Source organism: Hypanus sabinus, chromosome 20, assembly GCF_030144855.1.
Source record: "Hypanus sabinus isolate sHypSab1 chromosome 20, sHypSab1.hap1, whole genome shotgun sequence".
NCBI lineage: Eukaryota > Metazoa > Chordata > Chondrichthyes > Myliobatiformes > Dasyatidae > Hypanus > Hypanus sabinus.
In genome coordinates this window covers 814,077-833,518 of record NC_082725.1, presented here as the reverse complement: position 1 = coordinate 833,518, position 19,442 = coordinate 814,077, and the positions used below count along the sequence as shown (strand labels likewise).

General features: G+C 41.5%; 1 protein-coding gene across 1 annotated transcript in view; it reads left to right on the top strand.

Moving 5' to 3' along the window:
• The window catches only part of LOC132378218 (insulin-like growth factor 2 mRNA-binding protein 3-B), a 180,902-nt gene that overhangs the window by 53,025 nt on the left and 108,435 nt on the right, over positions 1–19,442 (top strand). Inside the window, exon 3 of the mRNA XM_059944929.1 lies at positions 6,573–6,621. Coding sequence (XP_059800912.1) covers positions 6,573–6,621 — 49 coding nt within the window. The remainder of the gene's footprint in view (positions 1–6,572; positions 6,622–19,442) is intronic.

Below are 19,442 nucleotides of genomic sequence, written 5' to 3'. Positions count from 1 at the left end.
TATAGGTGTCAGACTTTTAAAATTTGAGAGTATTAAGCTTCCAATCAAATTTAAGCACTGAAATATTGGGGAGGATGTTGGTATGGTGGTGTTCATTGGAGTGTTGAGATTGGTGCAGCAGGAGCTAGTTATTGCAGTGGGATTGGTTGATTTATGCGCTGGGGTGATGTTTATCACCATAGAAACAATTGGGCTTTAGTGTGCTGGTGGTCACTTACCATTTCTGAATACTGAATAATACTTTTTCGCCCAAATCTAGAAGTCATCTCGGTCTTCCTGTAAGCACTTACATATTGCTTTATCTCAGGCATAATGAATGGACACTGGTGGGCACATGTCATGAGCGAAGGCCAGAAATATTCCATTTCTAACTCAAAGTACACTGCAGAGGCTGTGGTCAAATCAACACGTACAAACAAACAGTCCTTCCAGGTGAGGCAACACTTCACTTGTGAGTCTGTTGGGGTCATCTATTGCATCCAGTGCTCCTGGTGCAGCCTCCTCTACATCGGCGAGACCTGACGCAGTTTGGGGAACCGCTTCGTCGAGAACCTCTGCTCCATTTGCCACAACAGACAAGATCTCCTGGTTGCCACCCACTTCAACTCTGCTTCACATTCTCATTCAGATGTGTCCGTACATGGCCTCTTTTACTGCCATGATGAGGCCAAACTCAGGTTGGAGGAGCAACACCTTGTATACCGTCTGGGTAGTCTCTAGCCCCTTGGCATGAACATCGAATTCTCCAACTTCTGATAATTCACCTCCCTCTCCCTTCCCCCATCCCACCTTCACTCTGCCTCCTCTTCTAGCTGCCTATTACCTCTCATTACTCTGCCTTCTTTTATTACCCATAGTGCTTTCCCCTTACATTCCTTCTTCACCATTCCTGCCTATCCCTTCCCTTTTTCCCCTCACCCACCCCGATCTTTCCTCTGATTCGTTCTTCACCTGGCACCTTCTTTATAGGGCTCCTCCCCCCTCCTTCATTTCTGATGAAGGGTCTTGGCCCAAAACGTTAACTGCTCGTTTCAATGGATGTTACCCAAGCTGCTGAGTTCCTCCAGCTTGTTTGTATGTGTTCCATTTCTAACCACCAGGTTGTGCTGAAACAGATAAAATTGGATCTAAGTAACTTTCCCAAGTACCCTCAAAAATGATGAGTAAATTGTCAAAGCTGTTCATTGTCATGCTGAATATAATTCTAACAAAGGGTGGACCTCTTGTTCTTATCAGTTTTTTAATTTTCTAGAGTGTGGCAAAGGCACTTAGTCATACTGTGCCTGGACCCACATCTTTACTGCTAGCATTCTGTTCTTTGCTGGATGCTCGAACCAAGTGGTTACGTGGAAACTTAGCTGAGCTGCACTGAGCTAATGAGCAACGAGAACTATCAGACAGATGGTCTGGGCTCGAATTTTGTGGATGGCATTAAACTGGCAACTTTTACATTATTTTAGCTTACTGGAATAGTGGAGGGTAGCTGTGGTGCTCACATTCTGATTATGGTCAGATTGAGGTATGCGATCTTGACTCTATCCATCAGCCTTGATGTTACATGGGTCAAGTCAAAAGGGTGAGTATAGTGTGGTGACTATGGCCAGAGACTGGAGAATTATTCATCAGCTGTTGACTGAAGTAGGAAAATATTTTTAGCTTTGTCTCTTGGCATCTTTGCTGTGCACTTGCAGAGAAAATCTTTTCATGTTGGATGTTCTAGTTGCCAGTCAGTTGCCGGGTGGTGGTGCTTGCCAGAAGTCTAACTCTTAAATTTATTGGCATTATCAATAGCAAATCAGTAGGGAAGCTGAGAGTGATGGTCACACCTTATGGAGAATAACAGGTATTATGTTGCAGGGTATTAGCCTGTAACTTCCCTTTCAGAGTCGAGCTTTTGAACTGCCTGTATGACCTGGCATTTTTTAGGGTGTGAACTGAAGTCTCAAAGGTTTTGGTGTGTGTGAGCTGGTTTGAGGCGGCGTAGCAAGGCCCGAGCCCAAAAACAAGGAGTTTGGCTGCTGGTGCAGACTTGGAGATTCGAAGTGGAGCAAGGTATAGTCGAGGTGACGGGACTGGGGCCTGAGACTGAGGAACAAATGGAGGTTTGATCAATTTAAGTGGGCCAAATTGGGAAGGTCAAGTATGGGCTGAATTGGGACTGCGAGAGCTGGGCCTGTGAGCCTGCTGTTTGGCCAATTTAAGCACTGGGCCAGATTGAAAAGGTTAGTATGTTGAGGCTAAAGACTAGGGATAGGCCAGTGTTCAGCTCACTGCTCTGTACTGAACAGAGGCTATGGCCTGTAATTATTCCAAGCTTGCTCTAAGTATATGAGCAGACCGGAACTCTGCATTGGTTCACCATGAATTGGGTTCACATCTTCCAAAATTGAGGCTGCTTTCTGCATAGAATGCACTGCAGCAACTTGCCAGCCATTTTCATCAGTATCTTCCAAACCCACCACCTTTTGTATCTGAAATTAATTTTTGTATCTTGTCTTCACAATACTGTGTCCTGAAGCTACTCAGGGAATTGCACCAGTTCTTCAGTGGCAGCTAGGAAATTGTAATAGCTACGATAACACTACATCACAAAGAAAAAGTTGACAATAAATGTACCCATGATTAATTAGAAAAACGATGGACACATTCTTACATCAACTCAATTAACTAAAGTCACCCACTTGTTTTCTAGATTAGATGCACTTCTGAAATTTCTCTCATTATGCCTAACCTAAAAATCTTCTCAAACAATTGTATTTTAATATTTCCTGGGACAAAATAATCCTGCCATTTCCTTTCTTTGTATCCATTTTGAAACATCAGCTTCTCCATTTTATGTTTTTAAATGTATCCTGAAGTGATATTTTTTTCAAAAAACTACAATGCATTGAAGATGGTAACAAACTTAAAAACAAAAATTGCAACTTTGTGGCTATTTATGTAGATTAGTTTAAAATTGATATAAATACAATGTCTGTTGTCATTTATTCTTTTTCCCTAACTTGCCTTGGTTTGAAGGCCTCTGGAAACACTGATGCTTGCATACAAAATATTAGCTATTATCATTTAGGTACTTTCTCTGGTGAATTATTTCATGAGCTAAGTAGTAAGCATGCTTGGAATTTGGGAAATAGATTGCAGTATCATAAGGTTCAGTGAATTTCAATGTAAAATTCAAAGGCTTTTTCTGAAACAAATTGACCTAGGACAAAGGTCAGAATTTGGTATTCAAAACAGTGATGATAAATTCTAATTTCCTTAATATCAAATGATTATAAAGAACCAAAAAAGAAACACTGGGATATTTCACTGTTCCTTTTCGTTCCCCTGAATTTGGGATGGGGTGGGAGGCGGTGTGAGTGTTTTGCTCTGAATTTCCAACATGTGCCGTGTTTATTGTTTTCTGGACTTAGTTTCAAATTTTGCTTTTAAGCTTTCTCTTTATTATTTGGTTGAGAATATTTTAAGAACTCCTGGCTCTTTTTTTTTTAACTTGGTGGTCATCTGTTTTACAGAATGGTTATGCTTTATTTTTGGTTCTGACGAGGTTTCAGAAAAATTGGTCTGGCTTCAGATTCTGGTTCATTTGACTGTTCATTGTTTAAATTCTATCGAAGTGTATCTGTATTGCAATAAATTGCATAAAAAGATTTAAATAGAGGTGTCATGATCTATAATTTAAATTACATCTTCAAAATGGTGAAATTATTTAGTATTTTAGCACTTAAGTATGTTTGAGCACAAACTTTAGTAACCATGCATTGTGAAATGGTCAGTTTCTTTCTGTTCATAAATGAAGACACCTATGCACTGTGGAAATGCATTGTTGAAATGTTTGATTGTTCCAATAGTGTTTTAACATGGTTAAATATGATTTGCCAAAAATGAATACTAATTTGCTTTTGAATAGTTTTGTTCGGTATAACAGCTCAATTAAAATTTGAGTCAGAATAGCTGAAATTAGCATAAGCTAGATAATTTATGTTTGAAATGTTTTTCTAAGTTGTGGTTTCTGAAGATGTGATATAATCTCATCTGAAAATTACATGTCATTTGAATGCTGTTAGAATTTTCTTTCCTCCACCAGCCTATCCCAACCTGTGCTCTTCATGTTGCCACCCCGTAAACTGACCCTTCCTGAACTTCGGCAAGATTCAGTCAACTTTAAACAATTGCAGTGGGGGCGGGGGAGTTGTTGGTAAAGTCTTAGTTTTAGTAAAACCTCCTTTGGCATGAAACACTGTCCAACATCATCAATTGTCAAATTTCAAGCATTGGTAGGCTTGCTGGCAAATGGCATTTAGAGAGGAAACTTGCTAAATCACCGATGTCTAAAATGCATTTTGTGTTGCTGCTTCCAACTGGTGTCACCACAATGTGCACACATTGTCCATCATGTGCAGGTGATGAATATAATGCGATATTGGGTTTCTGCAGGAATCATTTGTGTAGCAGCTATGGATGTATCTCTTTTGCATTCAAAGCAAAATACTCATTCCCGTGTAAAGCTGCACAGTGGAATGGATTGTATCAGCCATCTCCTTTTTGGAATGATGGGAATGGGTTTGCAGGAATGAATTTTGTCAGTTATCTTCTTGGGTTGATGGGAATGGGATTGCAGAAGTAACAAGAGATTATGACATACTTTGGTTTAGAAATAGATAAGAGGGTTGCTTGCAAAAATAAAATTAATTCCAAATGATTGTAAATGCAGTGAACACATTTGTGTGCCACTGGTCATTTTAATCTTGTTTTCTGTATTTAAAGCAAAAGCCTCATGATTTGATCATAAATCCCTAGTGATGCACTGGAGTTTTGTATCCTGGGGTAAATACTGATGTCATTAATAACTGTAGAATTCTTGAAGGTTATAAGACCATAAGATATAGGAGCAGAATTAGACCATTTGACCCATCAACTCTGCTCCACCATTTCCTTATGGCTGATCCAGTTTTCCTCTCGGCCCCAATCTCCTGCCGTCTCCCCATATCCCTCCATGCCCTGACCAGTCAAGAAACTATCAGCCTCTGCCATAAATGTACATAAAGACAGTCTCCATAGCTCCCTGTGGCAAAGAATTCCACAGATTCACTGCTCTCTGGCTAAAGAAATTCCTGCTCATCTCTGTTCCAAACAGATGCCTCTCTATTCTGGGGATGTGCCATCTGGTCTTAGATTCTCCCACCATAGCAAACATCCTCTCCACATGCACTCTATAAAGGCCTTTCACCATTCGATAGGTTTCAATTAGGTAGCCCCTCATTCTTCTGAATTCCAATGAATACAGGCCCAGAGCCATCAAATGCTCTTCATATAACAAGCCATTCAATTCTGGAATCATTTTTGTGAACCTCCTTTGAACCCTCTCCAGTTTCAGCACATCCTTCTTAAAGTAAGGTGCCCAAAACTGCTCACAGTACTCCAAGTGAGGCCTCGCCAGTGCTTTATAAAGTTTCAACATTGCATTTGCCTTCCTCACCACAGACTCAACCTAGAAATTTACCTTTAGGGAATTGTAAAGGATTCCCAAATCCCTCTGCACCTCAGTTTTTTGTATTCTCTCTCCACTTAGCAAGTAGTCAACTCTTTCATTTCTTCCATCAGAGTACTTATCCATACACTTTCTGACACTGTATTACATCTAGCATTTCTTTGCCCATTCTCTTAAAGTATCCAATTCCTTCTGTAGCCTCTCTGCTTCCTCAAAACTACCTTCCTCTCCACCTGTCTTCATATCGTCTGCAAACTTTGCAACAAAGCCATCAATTTCATCATCCAAATCATAGACTTACATATAACATTCAAAGAATTCCAACAGATTTGTCAGGCAAGATTTTCCCTCGAGGTACCCTGAGACCTCATCCTTAAGAATCAACTTCAACATCATCCTGAGCACTGAGGTCAGAACAACTGGCGTGTAGTTTCCTTTCTTCTACCTCTCTCCCTTGAAGGGTGGAGTGACATTTGCAATCTTCTAGTCTTTCAGAACCATTCCACAATCCTTTCTGCCACCCTTTTCCAAACCCAGGGGTGTAAACCATCTGGTCTAGTTGACTTGTATACCTTCAGACCTTAGTTTTCCTGAGAACCTTCTCTCTGATTATGGTAACTTAATTAGGACTAGGTTTATAGTGATTTTGTTCATTGTAAGGAATTAGTTTCAAGTTTTGCAGCTATCTTTTCATTTTGTGTGAATTTGTATTCAGTTTTCCTGTTAGTTTTTATGCAAATAGCTTGAGTTGCCTTTGGTCCTTTGTCAAATCTTTTGACATCAGGTCATTTCAGTTTTTACCTGCTGTGAGGTAACTAAAGATGGATTGTATACCTACGATGCTTTTCTGTGTTTTGCCTGGAAGAATGCTGTACGGAGTTGGGAATTTTGTTGACAGTGTTTAATGGCGATATCACAGAATGAGCTTTTGTTTGGGACTGTATTGTAAAAGGTGATGTAGGTGGGCCAGGAGTGGAGACTTTAATTTTGACATCAGTATTTACTTTGGAGCCACTGTGGGGGAAGTGTATTCATTTAATTCTTTGATTTAATTAATTACCTTTCCATTTTTTTTTCACAGAAGTCGGAAACTCCAGATCAGGAATATTCCCCCTCACCTGCAGTGGGAGGTAAGTGGATCATTACTAGAATGTGTTTAGTAGAATTTGATGTTGTACTACTTCTCTCTTGCCTGCCTGCCTTTGTGCAAGTACAGAATGTGAACACTACAAACAGGCACCAGGAAGATTTAAAGGTAGGTTTAAAAGTGCACCCACTCCCCCCCCTCCCCAGTGGTAGTTCCAGTATCTATCTAAGGACTAAAATTGTTCATCAATTAAAAGGTTGAGGGCAGTAAGATGTCCTGCGAGACAATTATTCAAAGGCTTTAAGTTGCTGGAGGGAGATAATCAAGTCCGTTGCATGATGGCCTTGCCAGGAATAAAATTTGTCCAGATTTCATTGTCTCCGGGGATCCATGGAAACACTTTCTTGCCGAGGAAAAGATGGAAGGAAATGAATCTGAACTAGGGGAGCGTGAATCCAGAGGTGATTTTTGTGTTGCCAAGAAGTGCATTCTTGGCTATGGTGAAACCTTTTGAAAAAGGGGATGATAATATTGAACTTGGCCTTGTGTGCCAGGTTTGCGGCAGCTGCCAGCTTTTAGACTGTTATGTCATTTGGATTTGAACCAAGCCAATACTGGGGGCAGGAACTCACCTAAACTGATTTATCAGGTGTCCATTCTGAGTATCTGGTGACAGCTGTGTGATGCACCTCAACAGCCACGAACAACTGCTTCCATTGACTACTTTTACTCTCAACCCTTTTGCTGCTTCACACACATCCTTTCGCCTTATTCTACTAGCCTCAGTTCTCCTTGCTTTTAGCGCCTGTATATCCTGTTTCTTTTCTCTTGGTGCATCTTTCAGATTTCTAAATTTTATTTAGAGATGGTGTGGAACAGATTCTTCCAGCCCTTTGAGCTACACTGCCCAATAACCCACTGTTTTAACCCAAGCTTAATTGCAGGACAATTTACAATGACCAGTTAACCTACTAACTGGTATGTCTTTGGACTCTGGGAGAAAACTATAGCACCTGGAGGAAATCACACAGTCACAGGAAGAACGTGTAAGCTTTCTTACAGGGGACACCAGAATTGACCTCCGATTGCCGATGCTCTGAGCTGTAATAGCACTGTGACTTGAAGCAGGTAGCCAATGGTACTGCAGAGTTCAGTATAATGAGTGATTTAAAAAAAAACCTTTTTAATTAAATATTAGTAGTTTGGATTTGAGAAGGGTGACAGTGTAGCAGTTACTGTAAAACATTACAGCAGCAGCTGTAAGATCAGGGTTCAATTCCTGTTGCTGTCTGTAAGGAATTTGTATCTTCTTCCTGTGAACTCGTGGGTTTCCTCTCTCAGTCTAAAGAAGTAAGGGCTTGGGTTAGTGAGTTGTGGACTTGTTACATTGGCACCAGAAGTGTGCTGCGACTTGGCTAGCCCCCAGCACGTCCTTAGACTGTGGCTATTAACGCAAATGAAACATTTCTCTGTATATGCTGATGAGCATATGACAAAGATTATCTTCACTTCCTGTGCCTGCACACCAGTCCTTTGTGTTTTCTATGCTGTAACCCCAGATCCCCTTGTATAGCAATATCTTGTGCTGACTCCATTTGAACGGGTCAGCAACAATGGAGGATCCCACCTTTGCTTCTGAGCTGTGCCTCCTCCTCCTATGAGGAAGGAGGCTATGTAGCATCCATGCCAGGACCATCAGACTCAAACATTCACTTTCCCCAAACAGTAAGGCTGATCATGTTCAGCACCTCTAGCTACTAACTCACCCCTTTATATCCACCACCCCTACTTTATTATTCTTAAGTCATCAGGTAAAGGTTTGCCCAGTGACCAGTTCGGACTTGGAAGTATTGAGAGGTGAGGATTTCACTTGGATCCACTGCCCAGCTCAAAAAGCCAGCAGTGGGTTGCTACAGTGAAAAAGCCTTCACTAGAGACCAATCAGTGTATGGGATTGCTTAGCAAGAGCAAATTAAAGGAAGATGGGGGCAAGTGCAGTGGACAGAGTCTTGAAACACAGGACAGAATCTGACCCATGGAGACTGCTCTGCCGTTCAATCGTGGCTGGTCGTTTTTTTTTTTTTTGCCCCCTCCTCATCTACCCCATTTCCTGGCCTTTTCCCCGTAACCTTTGATGCCATGTCCAATTGAGAACCTATCAATCTCTGCCTTAAATACACCCAATGACCTGGCCTCCAGCTGCGTGTGGCAACAGTTTCCACAAATTCACCACCCTTTGGTTAAAGAAATTTCTCTGCATCTGTTTTGAAAGTGTGCCCCTCTATCCTGAGGCTGTGCCCTCTTGTCGTAGACTCTCCCACCATGGGAAACATCCTTACCACATCTACTGTCTAGGCCTTTCAACATATGAAAGGTTTCAAAGAGATTCCCCCCCCCCCCATTCTTCTAAATTCTAGCCAGTACAGACCCATTTGTCATTTTCTTGCAGATTCTCCTAATCCAAGTCCTTCTGCATCCTACCTGTTTCCTCAATACCACCTGCCCCTCCACTAATCTTTGTATCATCATCCTTAGTTCTTCGATGCTTCCGCCAAGAATGGATTCAGTCAGAGAAAGAAAAGGAAAGAGTTGAGTTTTATTTTCTTCCCTCCTTAATATCTTCTCAGCTAGTACAGTAGAGACGTCCAACAGGATAGTGGAATGCTTTTCTTGCGGGTTTGTGGGAAAGCAGCAAGATCTCAAGTCCCTGACGACTACAACTGTGAGAAGTGCATCCAGCTGCAGCTTCTATCCATCCATTTTAAGGAGTTGGAGCTGGAACTGGATGAAGTCTGGATCATTCAGGAGGCTAAAGAGGTGATAAACAGGACATAGAGGTAGTTACAGTCAAGGTGTAGGACACGGGAGACTGGGTGACAGTTAGGAAAGGGAAAGTGGTTAAGGAGCCAGTGCAGTGTACCCCTGTTCCCAACACCCTTATCAACAGTTACATCACTTTGGATATTGTTGGGGAGAGGCGGTGGTTTGACCTAATGGAGGAAAGTCACAGTGGCCTGTTCTCTGACACCTGAGCCTGGCTGTGTGACTCAGGAAGGAAGGTGGGGGGTGGTGTTGGATGAGGCACGTTTTGCTGATAAGAGATTTATTAGCTATGGGAATGAACAGGAGATTCTCTGTGTGAGAACAAGATTCCCTGATGGCATGTTGCCTACTGGGTGCCAGATTCCAGGATATCTTAGATTAAGTCCTCAGCATTAAGTGAGAGGGTGGTCGTGGTCCATGTAGGTACCAAAGACATGGGTAGGAAGTGTGATAAGGTTCTGCATAGGGTGGTCAGGGAGTTGGGTTCTACATTAAAGAGCAGGAGAACCAGGGTTATGATCTCGGGATTGTAACCTGTTCCATGTGCTAGTGAGGCCAGAACTGAGAAGACGATACAGAATTAGGTGCTGAAATCCAGGTAACATACACCAATCCTCTGGCAGCATCCCCGTTTCAAATGACATTTGAAATATTTCTGTCAGAGCCCCTGCTATTTCTACACTAACCTCAAGATCCTAGGGAATATCCTGTCAGGACCCAGAGATTTATCCACTTTTATATTCCTTAAAAGCGCCAGTACTTCCTCCTCTTTAATCGTCATAGTTTCCATAACTTTCCTACTTGTTTCCCTTACCTTACACAATTCAATATCCTTCTCCTTAGTGAATACCGAAGAAAAGAAATTCTTCAAAATCTCCCCCTTCTCTTTTGGCTCCACACATAGCTATCCACTCTTATTCTCTAAGGGACCAATTTTATCCCTCACTGTCCTTTTGCTATTAATATAACTGTAGAAACCCTTTGGATTTATTTTCACTTTACTTGCCAAAGCAACCTCATATCTTTTAGCTTTTCTAATTTCTTTCTTAAGATTCTTCTTACATTCTTTATATTCCTCGAGCACCTCATTTACTCCATGCTGCCTATATTTTGATTGTAGATATCTCTGTTTCCTAACCAAGTTTCCAATATCCCTTGAAAACCATGGCTCTCTCAAACTTTTAACCTTTCCTTTCAACCTAACAGGAATATAAAGATTCTGTACCCTCAAAATTTCACCTTTAAATGACCTCCATTTCTCTATTACATCCTTTCCATAAAACAAATTGTCCTAATCCACTCCTTCCAAATCCTTTCGCATCTTCTCAAAGTTGGCCTTCCTCCAATCAAAAATCTCAACCCTGGGTCCAGTCCTATCCTTCTCTATTATTATAATGAAACTGATAGCATTATGATCACTGGACCCAAAGTGCTCCCCAACACATACCTCCATCACCTGACCTATTTCATTCCCTAACAGAAGATCCAACACTGCCCTTTCTATAGTTGGTACCTCTATGTATTGCTGCAAAAAAACTATTCTGCACACATTTTACAAACTCCCTGTTACAGTATGGGCTTTTAATTGTGGAAAATTAAAATCTCCCCCAATCACAGCCCTGTGCTTAATACAGATATCCGCTATCTCCTTGCAAATTTGCTCCTCCAATTCTCGCTCCCCATTCAGTGGTCTATAATACACCCCTATAAGTGTTTCTAGACCTTTCCCATTCCTCAATTCTACCCAAATAGTCTCCCTAGACGAGCCCTCTAAGCTATCCTGCCAGAGCACCGCTGTAATATTTTCTCTGTCAAGCAACGCAACACCTCCACCTCTTGTCCCTCCAATTCTATTACACCTGAAGCAACGAAATCCAGGAATATTTAGTTGCCAATCACACCCCTCCTGCAACCATGTTTCACTAATAGCTACAACATTATATTTCCAGGCATCAATCCATGCTCTAAGCTCATCCACCTCTTCCTCTCTGTTTATCTCTAACAGTACAAAGAACTTTACTGTTGTCTTTTCCTTCCTTCTCCCATACATCTGTTCCTACACTCTGGTTCCCCTCCCCCCTCGTATGGACAATCCGTCTCACCCCCTCCATGACATACTGGACAAACAGATGAGCACTTTTAGCAACAGACTGATTCCACAGAGATGCACCACTGAACGCCACAGGAGATCCTTACTCCCTGTGTCTATAAGACTAGAACTCCTTATGGATAGAAGTATATGGTTTCATTGCTCATCTGTATTTTGCACTATTACTTTTTATGCATATTTTGTATTCTTTTTCATACTTCAATGCTTTACATTTTGTATTTTAAAGTATATATTTCTGACTGAGCAACCTTGCAACAATAGTTTCTTTTGGGATAAATAAAGTTATCTTATCCTAGTGGGAAGGTTTGTTAATGCTGCATGGTGGGGTTTAATCTAAAGTTGCAGGGGAATGGCAACCAGAGAACCAGAACAACCTGGAGAGGTTGTGGAGGTAGATGTTAGGAAGTTAGAGACAATAGACCATAAGACAAGGAGCAGAAGTCAGCCATTCGGCCCATCACGTCTGTGCCATTTTAACAATTAACAATTACAGCATGAAAACAGGCCATCTCGGCCCTTCTAGTCTGTGCTTATTTTATCATGAGCTGATCCATTCTCCCCTTTAGTCCCACTCCCCCACCTTCTCACCATAATCTTTGATGCCCTTGCTACTCAGATACCTATCAATCTCTGCCTTAAATACACCCAATGACTTGACCGTCACTGCCACCCATGGTAACAAATTCCACAAGTTAGGAATCAAAAAGTTGTGCATGGTACGACTAGTGTCCTGAGCTGCCTATATTTCAATACAAGAAGTATCGTAGGAAAGACGGATGATAGCGCTGAAGATGAGGTAGCTGGTTTATAGAGGCAATGTGTAGTGAGGTGAGGCTGTTGGTAGGGCAAAATTGCTTTCAACAGGATGAATTGCAATGTAAAAGGCAGGCAAAATCGAGAAGGGTGAGCACAGGATTGAAGGAGTATTTGAGTGTGCACAGTATATGGAATGAGATAGAAGAACTTGTTGCACAATTGCAGATTGGCAGGTACGATGTGGGCATCACTGAATCACGGATGAAAGATGATTACAGCTGGGAGCTTAATGTCCAAGGATACACATTGCATTAAAACAGCAAGCAGAAATACAGAAGGGCAGCATTGCTCTATTGGTCTGAAATGCAATCAAATCATTAAAAAGAGGTGACATAGGGTTGGAAGGTATTGAATCATTGTGGATAGAGCTAAAGAACTCCAATGGTAAAAAGACCCTGATGGGAGTTGTATACAGACCCGCAAACAGGAATAAGGATATAGTCTATGAGTTACAACAGGAGATGGAAAATGCATGTCAAAAGGGCAATATTACAATAGCCATGTGGGACTTTACAGGTAGATTAGGAAAATCAAGTTGGTGCTAGAAGCCAGCAGAGGGTATTTCTGTATTGCTCATGAGATGGCTTTTTAGAGCAGTTCATGGTTGAGCCTACTAGGGGATCAGCTATTCTGGATTGGGTGTTGTCCAGTGAACTGGAATTGATTAGAGTTTACTGTAAGGAACCCATAAGTGGCAAGTGATCATAATGTGATTAAATTCACTCTGAAATTTCGGAAGGAGAAGCTAAAGCCAGATGTATCAGTATTACAGTGGAGTAAAGGGAATTACAGAGGCATGAGAGTGGAGTTGGCCAGAAATTATTGGAAAAAAACATTGACAGGGATGATGGAAAAGCAGCAGCGGCTGGAATTTCTGGAAGCAATTCAAAAGGCACAGGATAATGTACATCCCAAAGAGGAAGAAGTACTCTAAAGGAAAGATGACACAACAGTGGCTATCAAGCGAAGTCAAGGCCAACATAAAAGCCAAAATTAGGGCATATAATAGAGCAAGAATTAGTGAAAAGTTAAAGGATTAGGAAGCTTTTTAAAACCCAACAGAAGGCTACTAAAGAAAGTCATTAAGAAGGAAAAGATGGAATACAAAAGTAAGTTAACTAGTAATATTAGAGGATATCAGAAGTACAGATTCATAAAGTCTAAAAGAGGCAAGAGTTGATCTCAGTGCGGGAAGATGATGCGGAGAGGTAGTAATGAAGAGCAAGAAAGTGGTGGACAAACTTAAGAAGTATTTTGCGTCAATCTTCTGTGAAAGACACTAGTGTGGTGGAAGTTCCAGTAGTCGGGGGTCATGAATTGTGTGAAGTTGCCATTAAGAGAAAATGTGCAGATGCTGGAAATCTGAGCAATGCACGCAAAATGCTGGAGGAGCTCAACAGGCCAGGCAGTGTCTATTTGGGGGGGGGAGGGGGGAAGAAAAGTTCAGTTGACATTTCCGGCAGAAACTCTTTGGCAGGACTGGAGAGAAGGTTCTTGGGGAAACTGAAAGGTCTGAAGGTAGATCAGTCACCTGGACCAGATGGTGTCCACCCCAGAGTTCTGAAAGAGGTGACTGAAGAGATTGTGGAGATGTAGTAATGATCTTTCAAGAATCACTAGATTTTAGCATGGTTTCAGGAAACTGCAAATGTTACTCGACTCTTTGAGAAGGTAGAGAGACAGATGAAAGGAGATTGTGGGCCAGTTAGTCTGACCTTGGTGTTTGGGAAGATGTTGGAGTTGATTATTAAGGATGAGGTACTTGGAGGAACATGGCAAAATAGGTTGTAGTCAGCATGGTTTCCTCGAGGGAAAATCTTACCTGACAAACCTGTTGGAATTCTTTAGAGAAACAACAAGCACGATAGGCAAAGGAGAATCAGTTCATGTTGTGTATTTGGATTTTCAGAAGACCTTTTACAAGTGCTGCTCATGAGGCTGCTTAACAAGCTATGAGCCTGTGGTATTACAGGAAAGATTCTAGCATGGATAAAGCAGTGGCTAATTGGCAGAAGACTGAGTGGGAATAAAGGGAGCCTTTTCTTGCTGGCTGCCAGTGACTAGTGCTGTTCCACAAGGGTCTCAGTTGGGACCGATTCTCTTTTTTTTATGTCGATAATTTGGATGCTGGAATTGCTGGCTTTGTTGCAAAGTTTGCAGATGATATAAAGATAGGTGGAGGGGCAGGTAGTTTTGAGGAAGCAGAGAGATTACAGAAGGACTTGGACAGATTAAGAGAATGGGCAAAGAAATGGCAGATGGACGACAGTGCCAGGAAGTGTATGGTCATACACTGTGGTAGAAGAGAAAGGGTTGTCTGTTTTCTAAATGGAGAAAAGAAACAAAAAAAAACTGAGATGCAAAGAGACTAGGGAGTCCTTGTTCAAGATTCCCTAAACGTTAATTTGCAATGTTGCAACTTTATAAAGTACTGTTGAGGCCTCACCTCAAGTATTGTGAGCAGTTTTTGGCCCCTTATCTTAGAAAGGATGTGCTGAAACTGGAGAGGATTGAAAGGAGGTTCACAAAAAATGATTCCAGAATTGAATGAAGAGTGTTTGATGGCTCTAGCTTTTATTCACTTGAATTCAGAAGAATGAGGGGTGACCTCATTGGAGCTACTGAATGGTGAAAGGTCTTGATAGAGTGGATGTAGAGAGGATGTTTCCTATGGTGGGAGCAAATGGCCTCAGAATAGAGGAGTGTCCTTTTAGAATGAAGCTGAGGAATTTCTTTAGCCAGAGTGGTGAATATGTGGAATTTTTTTTACCACAGGCAGCTATGGAGGCCAAGTCTTTATGTATAGTTATTGCAGAGGTTGATAGATTTTTGATTGGTCAAGGCATAAAGAGATACGGGGAGAAGGCAGGAGGTTGGGGCTTAGAGGAAAATAAGTCAGCAATGATGAAATGGCAGAGCAGACTTGATGGGCTAAATGCCTGAATTATGCTCCTATAATTTTATGGTCTCATTGTTGTGTATAACTTGAAGGTTGATTTAATTTTCATGCTTCTGTACCAGAGATTGCTGTGAAATGAGAACACCACAGCCACAGTTACAGGGATGGAGTTGTATTTAAGTAGTGGTCTTCATGTACATTCAAGGCAGAGGTTGATGGGTTCTTAATTGGTCAGGGCATAAAGGGATACAAGGAGAAGGCAGGAGTTTGGAGTTGAGAAGAAAATTTGATCAGCCATGATGAAATGGCAGTGTGGACTCTGGGCCAAATGGTCTAATTTTGTTTCTTCATCTTGTGCTTTATCTGATGTCTAGACACTCCTGTGCCTACTGTCACTTTACAGACATACAATCAATGTGTGTAAGCTACCTTGTGTATTTATGTTTGTTTTGTAATTGTGTTCTTTATCTTACTGTTTTATTTGTTGCATCTAATCCAAAGTAACAATTATTTGATTCTCTTTTACACCTGTGTACTGGAAATAGCATTACAGTTACAAATCCAGAATCTTCATTCTTCTGTGGATTATCTTAGACTTTTCAGATTACACTTCATCTGCCAACTTTTTGCCTAATCTTTTCTTTAATGTGGTGCAGCGTAAGTGTACATACTTGATAGTTCTTTCCGAACCCATGAAGTGCTGATAGCAGTGAGGAGGGGTAGAGATTGTGGGCTGGTAAATTGGGTAGGTATCTAGCAGTTGTAATACATTACACTACGGTTAAGAGAAGCATACTGGTATTTTGTTTTATTTGTTTTAAGTTCTAAACCATTCCCGAAAGATGAGGTACCTGCGCGTAGGTCATTGAAAGCAGCCTATCATTTTGAGAGAGCAGTTAATTATGGTTTTGCTCACTTTGCCAATAGGATATAGTAACATTGGACATAATCCAGAGGGGATTTCCAGGTTAATTCCTGGATGAAGAGAGTGCCCTGAAACAAGAGGCTTAAATAGGCTGAGTCTGTATTCTGCTCAGTTTAGAAATGTTTTAAAATTTACTAGATACTACAGGACAGGATAGTTGTTGAGATGTTTTAATTAGCAGGAACATCTTAAATGATCAGAGTTGGTTTGAAGATGAGGGGCTGGTCAGTTAAAACCTGAAGCATGTCAAAACTGTTTGTAGTACATGGTAAATCTCTGGAATTCTGCTCACAAGAATGTGGAGGCATGATAAGTATTTAAACCCTTCGTTGGGTCAGGGAAATTGGGGTCTAGCACAGAGAAGATGAGGTTTGGTGGGAATAGATAAACTAATCTTACCGAATGGTGGGGAAAATTTACTCGGAAGAGTTGGTCAACTACTGCTTTCCTGTGTGTCTGGGATCCTGAGTGTCAGAAGAATTATTAAGTATAAAAGTAATTAGCTTGAGAGATTTGTTGAGGTGTTGTGTATTTAATACTTCTGTAATATTTGAGTAATGTTGTAAATGTATTTGATTAAGCATTGTGATTTGTGAGTACAGGAATGGCAAGCGTCATTACATCACTATGCATTACATTACTGACACATGCGTGCCTTGCCCAAGTAAGAACTAGGTAACTGCAAATGGAATAGCCAATGAGAAACAAGTGCTCATTTTGCTGAGTGGAATCGGTGGAAGAGCATACAGTTTGCTTGGAAGTTTGACTGTTCCATTCAAACCAGTGAAAATGAGCTTTCCTGATATCATGCAAGTATTGCTGGAATGGCATTTCAAAGTTATTGAACTGAAGCCTGCAGATGTCCAACGAAGAGCTTACCTTAAGATGTAGGATTGAGTCTGCTCTGCCATATCATCATGGCTGATTCATTATCCCTCTTGGCTCCAATCTTCTGCCTTTTCCCAGTGTCCCTCATGCCCTGACTAATCAAGAATCTATCAACCTCTCCTTTTAGTACACCCAATGACTTGGCTCCACTTCTAACTGAGGCAATAGATTCCACAGCTTCTGCACTCTGGCGAAAGAAATCCTCCTTGATCTCTATTCTAAAAGAAAGCCCCTCTATTCAGAGGCTATCTCCCCTGGTCTTTGACTCCCCAAAACAGGAAGCACCCTCTACTCATCAACTCTATTGAGGCACTTCAACATTCGCTAAGATCCAATGAGACCACCCCTCATTCTTCTGAAGTTCAGTGAGTAGAGGCCCAGAGCCATCAAATGTTCCTCATACGACAAGCCATCAATCTTGGAATCATTTTCATGAACCTCCTTGCAAACCTCTTCAATGTCAGCATATCCCTTCCTAAATAAGGGGCCCAAAGCTGTTCACAGTACTCCAAATGAGGCCTCACCAGTGCTTTATAAAGCCCCAACTTTAATCCTTTCTGTTGTATTCTACTCTTTGAAATTAAGGCTAGCATCGCATTTGCCTTCCTCCCCACTGAATCACTTTCTGCCTGCGAATTAACTTTTGGGAGTTCTCATGTAGGACTCCCTAAGTCCCTTTGCACTTCAGATTTTTGAACTTGCACTCCATTTAGAAAATACATCATCCCCATTACTCCACTAGCATTTAGAGCAGCAATTAAGGTCTTCCATCTCTGGGGTCGGGGCTTCCTTCATAATGTCAATAGCTTCCTCTCACTTTTCACTACTGTCAGTCATACAAGTCCCAGATGGAGATTCAGGAATGCTGTCGCACTCAGATGTAGAAGGATTCTTCATTGCTGTTTCCATAACAATTTTTGTTTTACCAGTCAGGGTTGTTAGCCCTGAGCTGAAACCCCGAATCTGGAAGTCTGGTAAACCACTGTTAGTCCAGACTCTACCCTTCAATTTGTTTGGCATGAGTGGCCCCTACCAAGAGCCAAAGAATAAAAGCTTGGCTCTCTGGGTCATGAGCATTTATGCTTCAAAACCACAACAAGGTTGTGGTGCTCTTGGAGGATTCAGAAAGCAGTCTACACTTTTATTTCTTCATTCAAGGTTCATGACCATGCACTTCCTTAACACTGTATTCCATCTACAACTTTGCCCATTCTCTGAATCTATATCCCTCTGTAGCCCTTCTACTTAAAATTATTTGGCCATTAAGCCATCACTATCCAAATCATTGATGTTTAATGTAAAAAGAAGAAATCACAACACAGACCCCTGTGGAACACTGCTGGTCACCAGCAGCTAACCAGAAAAGGCTCCCTTTTCGCTCTTTGCCTCCTGCTAATCAGCCAATGTTCTATCCATGCTAGAATCTTTCCTGGAGTACCGTAGGCTCATTGAGCAGCCTCATATGGCACCTTGTTAAAGGCCTTCTGAAAATCCAAAATACCCAACATCAACCAATTCTGCTTTGCCTATCCTGCCTGTTATTTTTTCAAAGTATTCCAACAGATATGTCAGGCAAGATTTTCCCTTGAGGGAAAAAACCATGTTGACTATGGCCTATTTTATCATGTGACTCCAGCTACCCTGAGACCTCAAACTTAATAGTCGACTCCAACATCTTCCTAAGCACTGGGGTAAGACTAACTGACCTGTAATTTCACTTCTTCTTTCTCTCTCCCTTCTTGAAGAGTGGCGTGACATTTGCAAATTTCCATTCATAGAAACATAGAAAATAGGTGCAGGAGTAGGCCTTTCAAGCCTGCACTGCCTTTCAGTGTGATCATAGCTGATCATCCAACTCAGAATCCTGTACCTGCTTTCTCTCCATACCCCCGATCCCTTTAGCCACAAGGGCCATATCTAACTTCCTCTTAAATATAGCCAATGAACCTGCCTCAACTGTTTCCTGTGGCAGAGAATTCCACAGATTCACCATTCTCTATGTGAACTTTTTCCTCATTTTGGTGCTAAAAGTCTTCCCCTTTATCCTTAAACTGTGACCCCTCGTTCTGGACTTCCCCAACCCGAAACAATCTTCCTGCATCTAGCCTGTCCAATCCCTTTAGAATTGTATAAGTTTCAATAAGATCCCCCTCAATCTTCTTAATTCCAGTGAGTATAAGCCTAGTCGATCCAGTCTTTCTTCATATGAAAGTCCTGCCATCCCAGGAATCAATCTGGTGAATCTTCTCTGTACTCCCTCTATGGCAAGAGTGTCTTTCCTCAGATTAAGGGACCAAAACTGCACACAATATTCTAGGTGCGGTCTCACCAAGGCCTTGTACAACTGCAGTAGAACCTCACTGCTCCTGTACTCAAATCCTTTTGCTATGAATGCCAACATAC